Genomic DNA, 12,014 nt, shown 5'->3' on the forward strand with positions numbered 1-12,014 from the left:
CTTATCTATTTTTTTTCATATCATTTTAATATTATACCTTTTAATATTTTATGGGAGAAAAAATACAATGAGAGAAATTAATTTGAGAAAAAAAGTACAAGAAGAGATAAAAACAAATAAAAATATGTTTACATTTGTGTACAATTTCTTCTACATATAGTGGCAACACCGTACAAAAATGAAATATAGAAATAAAATGTAGCATCCGTTGGATGCATATTTTAGACAACTTTTCTTTAAATTTTACATAACAATGGGTTTTATAAAACTCATTGTGAGTGCTCTTATATCTTCATTGTTTTTATCTTTTAGAAGTGTCTTAGGCACTATTTTTTTTATTTTTTTTATAAAAGTAAATTCACAAGTTAACATTATTTGATGTGATATATCAAATTATAAAATTAATTATTATTGTAAAGTAAACATTCTAACGTATTACATTATGAAGTCATATCAATGTCTGAATATATATATTTTTTTTCTTGTTAAGAGAAGAGGTCACATGTATGTCTGAATACTTTACTTGAATGGAGAGACAAGAGAAAGGCTTTAATTTTATACAATGACCTAACATGACCATCAAGAGACGGACGTGACTTGTTACCTGTTATAATAACATATGTCCACACGGAATGTGTACTACCAATTTATCACTTCAAGCTAAACTAACAAAAATCCGGAAACAATTTTTTGACTGAACAAACAAAAACCAATTAGATTACTAATTCTGAGGCACACGTAAACTTTCGAAGAAAATTACTAACTTGACCAATTACTTGGCTTCAGAGACAAAGATTACGGACATGTTTGGATGCTTAGAATATTTTAAAATTTTATAAATCGTAAGAAAATAATTTAAGTAAAGATATTTTATCAGATTTTAAAAAATGAAATATATTGAATCTTGAGTTGGGGGTATTATTCGTGATGATTGTGGCAGGTTACTTATGGCTTACTCTGTGTCCTGGGATCGGGTTCCAACAATTTTGCTAAAATGAGGAGGTTATTGAAAGGAGTTCGAAAGTGTTATAATCTTGGTTTCTTTCGGGTTGAGATTGAGACTGACTTTCAACTTTTTGTTTATTAAATTCTGAAGGGAGCTTGTAATATTTGATATCTGGAATATTTTTAAGATGATTTATATGATTACCTTCATGGCATGGAGTAACCGTGAATCTTACATTTTGTGAAGGTAACGTTGGAATGGGTTGAGGAACATATGTTGCCTAGTAATTTAAGGGGGCTTATTCGCATGGACAAGTTGAGTCTTTCTTACTTGCGACTTTCGTAAGGCCTGACTAGGTAAGTTGTTCTTTTGGAATTAGTTCTTCTACTATTCTTTTTTTTTGTTTTTTTGGCATGTGTTTCTTCTTGTAGGTATTGTTTGTTTGTATTAGATTCCTTTCAAGTACTTTCCACAGCATTGTATTAGGATGTTTCATAATGTTTTGTTTTTTTAATTTTTTTGATATCCAGGTTTGGATTTCTTGATCATTTGTAACCTTATCTGGTTGTAACTATAGTTTTCTTCCACTATAAATAAGGGTAATTAATAAAATTAGGGTATCGTTCTCTTTCTAAAAATATAAAAAAATAAAAAATTGAATAAAAATATATTTTAAAATAATACTATATTGGAGTTTTTGAAGGTGAATAGATCATAATACTAAAAGGTGGTTTGAATATAACTTCTTAAAATTATTTTTGTTAAATTTGTAAAAGTTATACAAATTTTTGTGTTTGCGTAATAATTAGGTAATTATTAAATTAATAAATTAAAAATTTGAGAATATAATAACTCAATTTGAAATTATAAAGTATTTTGTATTTGAGTGATATTTAAGAATGAAGTTATGAAAAATTTTAAGAATTTTGAGAGAATTTCATGTTTGGCAAACCCTTATAATCAACATAGTCGGAATAGGTACTTTGACCTAGTATTTGGGGCATGCAATTACATCGTCCTTTCTTATCCATTGCCATTGTCATTACTGAGACTGGAAAATTATTAGTTCTTCGACGTTAAGTTCATTTTATAATTTGGATGAACCTTTTGGGTATTGAATGGGAAAAAAAAAAAGTGACGAGCGAAAATGATGAATATCTGGTCATAGTAATTTTCCGGGCTTGCGTATAAGTAAAGTACTGAAGGCAACGCAAATGAACAAAGCCGGTATATGAACCAAAGTTTTGAAATCCGTTTCGAAGATCATTCCAGTTGAGGTACTGGAACAGAATATTTCAGTATCGGTACGTTTCGGTGTACCGTTTCGGGATTAATTATATATTATATATAAATATTTATATGTATATATAAACTAACAATTAATAAAATAAATACATATATGTAAGTGTGTGATATGTATATGTGTATATATATAGAAGAATTAAAGATTTATAAAATGAATATATATTGAAAAAATTCACAAACTTGAGTTAAGATACAAAAATAAAGAAAAAAAATTAAAGAATAGACAAATTATTAAAAGCAACAATACTTCTAATGCACGGAAATAGGTATTTGAATTCTTAAAGTACAATTTTATTCATTATTTTTTAACTTATTTACAAGATTTTTTTTTTTTTGGACCGGAATACCAGAATTCCGGCCGGAATTGACCGGAACGGCCGGAATTTGACCCGGAATGGAACAGATACCTATCCCATTCCGGTCACTGTTCCGGCACGAAAAATTCCGGCCATTTCAGCCGGAACGGAACGAATTTTAAAACTTTGATATGAACTGGGTACCTTTTATTAAAAGAGTTGTTACGTGTAAGTAAAATTATATACTAATTTATGTATTAATAATAATTTTTTTATATTTTTAATTTAAATTAATATTATTTTTAATAAAATTTATTTTTTGACCAATCATATTAAATTAATGTACATATTAATGTGTAATTATATTTACAACTAAATTTTTTATTATTAAAAAGGAAAACTAAAGATATTGTGCTCCAATCCTCCAGGGGAGCATTAGACATGCATGCATACATTTATATTAAGAGTAATTAATCAATATTTTTATTAAAATCTTTTAAATAGTATTAGATACAGTCTTAAAATGTGTAAACTCAGTGCACGTCTTTTGAAGGATAATAGAGTGCATAATTAAAAAGTGAATTTTTTTATATGCATATTAAATTCATCCATATTTTTCAAAAGAATTACGTCAGGTTTGCATATCCTAAACCATACAGATCATTTCTTGTTTATCACGTACCATTTTCTATTAATTAGTTAGCTTCTTTGGATCAATTGTATTATTTTTATCGTGCAAATAGAGAGTTTTTTCCCCTGCAATTGGTGAGAGAGTTCTTAAACCCAACTAAAACGGCAATTGACCGTTGACAAGGACGGTCGAGAAGGACTTTGACGAGGATAATTGCCAAAAAAACCTTCACGTGGATAAAATAGAAAAATACTCTTGGAAATCAGAATGAATCATGTGGGTCTGAGAGTTTATTATGAGGGATGGTGTGAAAGGGAAAGGTTGTTGGCAGTTGCTTGCCATTCAAGAAGTGCTATGGAATATTGAACATATAGGTCAGAAGAAAATAAAAAACAGAGATAAGTTTGCTACATAAAGGCTAAGGACAGAGTACTCAAATGGTCCTAGATAGTTGTTCTCATACTTCAGCGGTATCTTCGAAGAACGCATTTTTTTTGTTTTCGTATTAAATGAAAGAAGCTAACCCAATTGTTAGAAATATTAGAATCAAAGATGAATAAGCTACCTAAAGACACTCCTTCGATCACTTTATGATAATCATATTCTTTTAACGTACGTACCCTGCTACGTTAAAGACTGTTTCGCATCTCTTCAACAATTTTGGATAGAATTTTGTAGGATACTTAGCAAAGACCAACTTTGAATTTAAATCAAAGCAAAACGTGGGTTTACCTAATCAGAAAATCACAAAGAAAATGCTGCCAAATTAATGGGAAATTCACTGCACCGCCGTGATCGACGGGGTCCAAAAAATTGGATGTTTTGTTAACCTGCCACAGAAAGTAGGACAGATACATTACCAAAGCCAAAAATAAAAATAAAAATAAAAAAAAGATACATTACCAAATGCGGTTTATAAGTTGCTGGGCTTCAAGCTTTTCTATCCATGTCTTAGTTTTATCCATTACTCTTAAGTTGTTACATTTCTTCCCAAGAGCCTTTTGTGCGCACCCATATCCTTGAGTTTGATATTTCACTCATCGAAGAAAAATACACAAACATTGTTACCATCTGTACAATTTCTCGCTTTCCTGTAGTGACCAGCTTCGTGGCATCGAAGGCTATACATCAAAACACCAGGACTCCTAGTCTGTATCCAAGTCATTTTATCCATTTGGCATTGCGGCGCATACCCTTATTATCTGCCCACCCTTTTTAAAGAATCCTTACATCCTTCATTTTTAACTTGTGTGTATTCGAGTTATTTTATATTTGGCATTGCAGCATACCTCCATTGTTGTCTTCCACTCTGCCACATTTGTTTCCAGTAGCCTTTTTACTGTCTGTCTTCCTTGCTATTTTGCTTAATATATAATCTACATAGTCATCTGCTTCTTTTACTTTCGATCCTCTGCTTTCCAAACCAATGTCTAGCATTCTCTTGGCAATATTGGACCCCATTGATTCTTTACTTCTTGCACCAGGCACCCTTAGCCGAGCCAACAAGAGATGGCACTCCGCTTTTGTGACCATATATTGTTCTAGAGCCCTACTATCTTTATTCAACAATTCTCTACCTCATAAGAAAAAAATTGAGGTTTCGCGCAGTCCTTTCTTTACTGTGGATTTCAAACCGGACTATGGTTTCAAAATTGATCAAGCAATTCTCACTAAGCTTGTGAAAGACAAAGATGTTGACAATCTCCAAGACATTGGAGGAGTTCTAAGAGTAGCATCTAGTCTTGAAACCAATGTTGAATTTGGGATTCCTGCTGATCTTGTAGACATTGATCACCGTCACGAGGCTTTTGGCCAAAACACCTATGAAAGACCTCCTACAAAGAGTTTCTTCAATTTCATAGTGGAAGCCTTCAAGGATCTTACCATTTTCATCCTTTTAGGATGTGCTGCATTATCTCTTGCATTCGGCATAAAAGAGCATGGAATAAAAGAAGGATGGTACGATGGCGGAAGCATATTTGTTGCTATATTTCTTGTCATTGTTGTTTCTTCTACAAGTAACTTTAGGCAAAATAGACAATTTGACAAGTTATCCGAAGTCAGCAACAACATCCAAGTTGATGTTGTAAGAGCTGGGAGACGTCAACAGATATCGGTATTTGAAATTGTTGTTGGAGATGTCGTTTGCTTAAAGATCGGAGATCAAGTACCGGCAGATGGGCTATTCTTAGACGGGCACTCATTGCAAGTGGACGAATCCAGCATGACAGGGGAGAGTGACCCCGTAGAAGTAGATTGCAGTCATCCATTTTTTATTTCCGGTACAAAGGTTGTCGATGGATATGCTCGAATGCTTGTCACTTCGGTTGGTATGAACACAACATGGGGCGAGATGATGAGCTCAATCAACCGAGACACCAACGAATAGACACCTTTACAAGCTCGCCTCAACAAACTAACTTCAACAATAGGCAAGGTTGGTTTGGCAGTTGCATTTCTAGTTCTCCTAGTCTTGTTGGTTCGCTACTTCACAGGAAATACAAAAGATGAGAAAGGAAATAGGGAGTTCAATGGTAGCAAGACCAAGGTTGATGATATAGTGAACACTGTAGTAAAGATAGTAGCTGCTGCAATTACTATAGTCGTGGTTGCAATTCCAGAAGGATTGCCCCTGGCTGTCACTCTTACACTTGCTTATTCCATGAAGAGAATGATGGCGGATCAAGCAATGGTTCGGAAGCTTTCTGCCTGTGAGACCATGGGTTCTGCCACCACCATTTGTACTGACAAAACAGGCACTCTCACACTAAACCAAATGAAGGTTACAAAGTTTTGGCTTGGGAAAGAATCTTTTTTGGCAAATGCTTACTCGTCAATTGCTCCATATATTCTTGAATTGTTCCATGAAGGAGTTGCTCTGAACACAACTGGTAGTGTTTTCAAGCCTAATTCAGGATCTGAAATCGAGTTCTCAGGTAGTCCCACTGAAAAGGCAATTCTTTCGTGGGCTGTTCTGGAGCTAAACATGGAAATGAAGCAATTGAAGCAAAGTCGAACGATTATTTTCATCGAAGCATTCAATTCCAAGAAGAAAAGAAGCGGGGTCCTGATGAGGAGAATGGTAGACAACACAACACATGTACACTGGAAAGGAGCTGCAGAGATGATACTGAAGATGTGTTCGAGCTACTATGATGCTTCTGGAATTATTAAATATCTAGATGACGTTGAGAAGATGAAATTTGAGCAAATTATTGAAGGTATGGCAGCGAGCAGCCTCCGATGCATTGCTTTTGCGCATAAAGAAGTTTCAGAAGAATATAATGGAGATGATAAAGAATGTAAAAAGCTAGAAGATGACGGTTTGATCCTTTTAGGATTGGTGGGAATTAAGGACCCATGTCGTTCAGGGGTGAAGAAAGCCGTGGAAGATTGTCAATATGCTGGTGTCAACATCAAAATGATCACAGGAGACAATATTTTCACGGCTAAAGCTATAGCCACTGAATGTGGGATACTAGCGCCTAGTCAGGACAGTCTCAGCGGAGCAGTAGTAGAAGGCGAGGAATTTAGAAACTACACACCAGAGGAGAGATTGGAAAAGGTTGATAAAATTTGTGTGATGGCAAGATCCTCTCCCTTTGACAAACTTCTGATGGTAGAATGCTTGAAACAGAAAGGGCATGTGGTTGCAGTTACAGGGGATGGTACAAATGATGCACCGGCGTTAAAAGAAGCTGATATAGGACTTTCAATGGGGATTCAAGGAACCGAGGTGGCCAAGGAAAGCTCAGACATCGTAATTTTGGATGACAATTTTGCTTCCGTGGCCACAGTTGTCATGTGGGGAAGGTGTGTCTATAACAACATTCAGAAGTTCATCCAATTCCAACTCACCGTAAATGTTGCTGCTCTGGCGATCAACTTTGTGGCAGCAGTTTCAGCTGGTGAGGTCCCGTTAACAGCAGTGCAATTATTGTGGGTGAACTTGATTATGGACACTTTGGGAGCTCTAGCTCTTGCAACTGAGAAGCCAACCAAGGAGCTGATGGAAAAACCGGCTGTCGGTTGGACTGAGCCACTTATTACCAACATCATGTGGAGGAACCTCCTAGCCCAAGCTTTATATCAGATAGCCATCCTTTTGACCTTGCAATTTAAAGGTAAGCCCATCTTTGATGTGACCGAGAAGGTAAAAGACACCCTGATCTTTAACACTTTTGTTCTTTGCCAAGTCTTCAATGAATTCAACGCAAGAAAGCTAGAGAAGAAGAATGTCTTCAAGGGAATACATAGGAACAGGTTGTTTTTGGGGATCATTGCAATAACCATAGTTCTCCAGGTAGTCATGGTAGAGTTTTTGAAGAAGTTTGCTGATACAGAAAGGTTGAATTGGGTGCAATGGTGTTCATGCATTGGACTTGCAGCAGTAACTTGGCCAATCGGTTGGATTGTCAAGTGGATACCTGTTCCACAGAGACCAATTTTTAGCTACCTAAAGATGAAAAAGATATGAAATACTGCCACTCAAATGCGCGCATCTGGTCTCATTTTATACTAGTTTAGTTCTCCCATTCTATACCAAATATAATATGTGAGCACTAATGTCGCGACGGATTCCAAGTTGCTGATAAAGTTTGGGCATGAGGAGTTTAGGAGTCAGTAATCGTTAATAAGTTATTTTTTATATTTAAGAATAAAGGGATAAAATCCCTATGTCATTGTTGGTTTTGAATAAAGTCCTTATTATAGTATTGCAGTCAAACTTGTCCGTCGATAAAGTAGATATAGTTGGAGTCTATTTAAAGAGTCAAGTGCTACCATATGAGTCACCTTTTGATGAATTAATAACGTTTATTTTCATTCCTGAGACGAGAAGAATCGGGTGAGACGCCTGGTGCTTTGTGTGAGTTGCTTTTTATTTACTAGTTATTAAGTCCTACATCAATTTTGGTAATCAAAGCTAAGGTTCCTAACGTTGTTATCGCCATGCATATGCGAAGCACCGATTACTCTGCCCGTTTAACACCACAACAATGTGATGATCTCCTAGAAGTAATTCCTCAACTGGGCTCCATCAATAAGAAAGTCGACGTAGTTTGGAACCATGTGTTTGATAAATCGGAAGGTTCAGGCATCAACAAACAGGAGGATACACCAGAAAGTGGAGAAACCAAACTACATTTAGAAGGAGGCAGCAACGTAGAAAACCAATCACGTACACCAACTTTTACCTCGTTCCAAGGATCTCGATCGATGCCATAAACTCACAATGGTGAAGGCAATCTGGCACATCACATGGGTTCATTCTTGAATCGAGCCGAAATTCATGAAAAGCATCATGATGTGGCCACGAGACGAATTCGAGTAGAAGTGCATGATATCCACGGGAAGTTAGATCCATATGCTTTCCAAGATTGGATTACGGCCTTGGAAGATTATTTCGATTGGTTCGGAATGACTGCCGACCGCAAAGTTGGCTTTGTGAGAATGAAACTGAAAGGGTAGGTGCGAGTCTGGTGGCAATGCGTGGAAGAGCAATTGCACAGGCTGCATCAGCCTCCCATTACGGATTGGAAAGAGATGAAGCTAAGGCTACAAGAGAAGTATTTACTGATTGACTATGAGGAAGTACTGTTTGAGGAGTTGTTGCTATTAAGGCAAGGATTGATGTCTGTCGATGACTACACTAATAAATTCCACGAACTCAATATCCGTAGCCGCGTGTCTGAAACAGAGCGCTAGTCCATCGAAAATACAAAGCAAGCTTGTGAGGTGATATTCGGAAGGAACTTATCACCGTCCAATTGACTAGCGTGGAAGATGCGTATCAGCTAGTGCCATGCCTAGAGCAACAGTGTGGGTTGGCCGCATTCAGAAGATCCTCTAATAGTTGGGCAACTCCGGTGTCAAAGGAGAACTTGAACCAGAGAAGCCAGACATCCCCAGCCGAACGCATGAGGTATAATACACCAATGACACCAGACAAATGGGTTCCAAGCCGTGATACGGGGAAAAAGCAAGCCTAAGGAATGTTACAAGTGTGGGGGACGTGGTCATTTCAAAATTGTTTGCCCCGCAAAAGAACAGAGGTTAGCTTTGACCTGTGAAAACATGATTACGTCTGCTGAGGACAAGATGACCTTAGATAACGATGAAGACGGTGAAGCTGAAGAAATATTGGAAGGGTCCCAACTGCCAGTTCATGTGATCCAGCGTGTGTTGACAAGACAAAAGAAAGAGGAGCCAGTGGGGAATGATTGGTTACACAACAATATTTTCCACACTCGGGTGAAACACCTAAGGAGATCCTTAAATCTAATTATTGACAGTAAGAGTGGAATGAACGTTATCTCACAAAAAGTCGTGCAAAAATTGAAACTGCCAGTGGACAAGCACCCACAAACATATTGATTGAGTTGGGTTGACGATACCTCCATCCCTGTGAAATACCAGTGTTTGATCACCTTCTCCGTCGGGCAACATTACATTGAGACCGTATGTTGTGACATGATCCTGATGAAAGCTTGCCACATGTTATTAGGCCGCCCTTGGTTGTATGACAGGTGAGTTAGGTATGATGGTTATCGAAACACATAATCCTTCATGTACAATGATAAGAAGGTGACCCTGTAGCTAATGGAGATTCATGATTTCTATCATCCATTGAGTGAAGAGTGAGTCCTTACACTAAGGCAATTCTCGCAAGCGGGCCATGACCGTGGACTCATTTTTGTCCAAATCACCAAGACAACCATGGAGGTACCAGCTGTCTGTGAGCACCTACCAGAAACAAAAGAACTCTTGGAGGAGTTTTGAGTTTTCGGATCTCACTCCTGAGGAACTGCCGCAATCTCTTCCCCCATGAGAGAGATTTATCATGCGGTGGACTTGGTACCTAGGGCAACCTTGCCCAATTTACCCACTTATTGAAGGAGCCCAGTTGAACATAAAGAGCTCAAGCAGCAAATACAAAGCTTGCTTGACAAAGAATTTATCCGTGAGAAGCTTAGTCCGCATGATGTAGTCGCTTTACTCACATCCAAGAAAGATGGAAGCTAGCAGATGTGCATTGATAGTCGTGTGATAAATAAAATTACGGTGAAGTATCACTTCCTTATTCCACACTTAGACGACATGTTGGACGAATTATATGGTGCGAGGATTTTCTCTAAGATTGACCTGTGGAGTGGTTACCACCAAATACTATTATGGCTCAGGACGAGTGGAATATGGCCTTCAAGATGAGGGAGGGACTTTTTGAGTAGGGCTGAAAACCGGCCGGCCGGTTTTGGTTTTAGGCCTAAACCGAAACCGACCGGTCCTTAAAAAAAAATACATCAACCGGCCAAAACCGACAGTGCTGGGGGAAGAAAACCGGCCGGTTCCTTTGCCAGCCGGTTCCGGTCGGTTCCCACTATTTGGGCCGTGCGTTTTGGGCCCGATTTTAGACCCTGTTTTGGCCCTTTTATCCAATATGTTTGGGTTTTTTTTTTTTTTTTTGTTATATATATATTTTTTCTGAATTCATCATCCAACATTTTTGTAATTTTTTGTTGTTAACTAATAATTCATCATTCATCATAATTCATATTATAAATAAATAAAAATAATAAATAACTAAAGCATTCATCATATTAACTAACTAATTACTATTGTTGCCCAGATGACTAACACAAGAGGGGGGGTGAATTGAGTTGTATTAAAAAAAATAACAATTATAAATCAAATATATAATATAAAATATAAACAAAATATGAAATAACAATAAATATAAGGAGTAAGGGTAAGAGAGAAGCAAACTCAGTATGTTAACGAGGTTCGGCCCCACTGCCTACGTCCTCGCCTCAAGCTACCCCTTGAGGATTCCCAAATTCACTATTCAACCTCCTTCAGGTGGAGATAGAAACCTATTACACCTTTGAACAACACCGCTACAAAGGATCCGTGTAGAACACCCTCTACACTTGCAATCACCTTACACGTGGTGATTCAACTATTCCCTGTGTAGAATACTTTCTACACACACAAGGGTTATACACACCCTTTTTCTGATACAAAAGCTGATAGTGGGTAGGTTATCAGAAAACACTCCTCAACGAGTGAAATAAGAACAATACAGCGCAAGCTATATCTCTCAAAATGAACAAGGATTAAGGCTCAATGTTTAGAGAAGAGAGAATGAAAGCTTTGAATGAATGTTGTATGCTCTTGGTGTTGTAAATGTGAAGCTCTCAAATGATCTATTTATAGGCATATGAGACTTCATATTCAAATTTAAAAAGATTCACATGTCAAAGACAACATCATTCACTTTTTCAAAAAATTCAAATAAAAGGTTCTTCTTTCTCAATTGTCAAAGACAACATCATTCATTTTTTCAAAAAAATCAAACTTAATCTTTTACTTTTGGCATATGACAAAATGAGCACACTTTCATTTTCAAAAAATTCAAACCTAATCTTTTACTTTTTGTATAAGTCTAAAAAAGCATCAATCACTTTTGAAAATATTCAAATAAAACATGCACATGTGAAAGATGATAATCAATCATCTTTAATATTTTCAAAGTTCAACCCTTTAATCAAGGCATGCACATGCAAAAGATGACAATCAATCATCTTTCAAAATTTTCAAATTTAATTTTCAAAAATATTCATGCACATGTGGAAAATGTATTTTAATGCTTTATGATAAAATATTAATTTTGAGCATTAATCCTAATTTCGAATTTTGAAGAGATTTACAACATTACTCTATAATTTTAATGTGAACTTGTTCCCTTCTTGCTCATGCTTGTTTCCTTGATGTGCTTGACTCCATTGTGTAGACAACTTGAGCTTGAGACTTCTTTATTCTTTGAATTCATTTGTTA

The 12,014-nt window shown here is 36.4% G+C and overlaps 2 protein-coding genes across 2 annotated transcripts; both read left to right on the forward strand.

The window, feature by feature from the left end:
• The first annotated feature begins 4,604 nt into the window (after positions 1–4,604).
• On the forward strand, positions 4,605–8,009 carry LOC122277999 (putative calcium-transporting ATPase 13, plasma membrane-type). The gene has a single exon (XM_043088035.1). It carries the CDS (start codon positions 4,605–4,607, stop codon positions 5,565–5,567), a length of 963 nt encoding a protein of 320 aa, XP_042943969.1. The 3' UTR covers positions 5,568–8,009.
• Positions 5,853–7,655, forward strand: LOC122300563 (putative calcium-transporting ATPase 13, plasma membrane-type). The gene has a single exon (XM_043111317.1). It carries the CDS (start codon positions 5,853–5,855, stop codon positions 7,653–7,655), a length of 1,803 nt encoding a protein of 600 aa, XP_042967251.1.
• Positions 8,010–12,014: the final 4,005 nt, after the last annotated feature.

Source organism: Carya illinoinensis, chromosome 1, assembly GCF_018687715.1.
Source record: "Carya illinoinensis cultivar Pawnee chromosome 1, C.illinoinensisPawnee_v1, whole genome shotgun sequence".
NCBI lineage: Eukaryota > Viridiplantae > Streptophyta > Magnoliopsida > Fagales > Juglandaceae > Carya > Carya illinoinensis.

Coding starts and splice junctions, on each gene's coding strand:
- LOC122277999 (XM_043088035.1), top strand. CDS start 4,605: ATGTCTAGCATTCTCTTGGCAATATTGGACCCCATTGATTCTTTACTT.
- LOC122300563 (XM_043111317.1), top strand. CDS start 5,853: ATGGCGGATCAAGCAATGGTTCGGAAGCTTTCTGCCTGTGAGACCATG.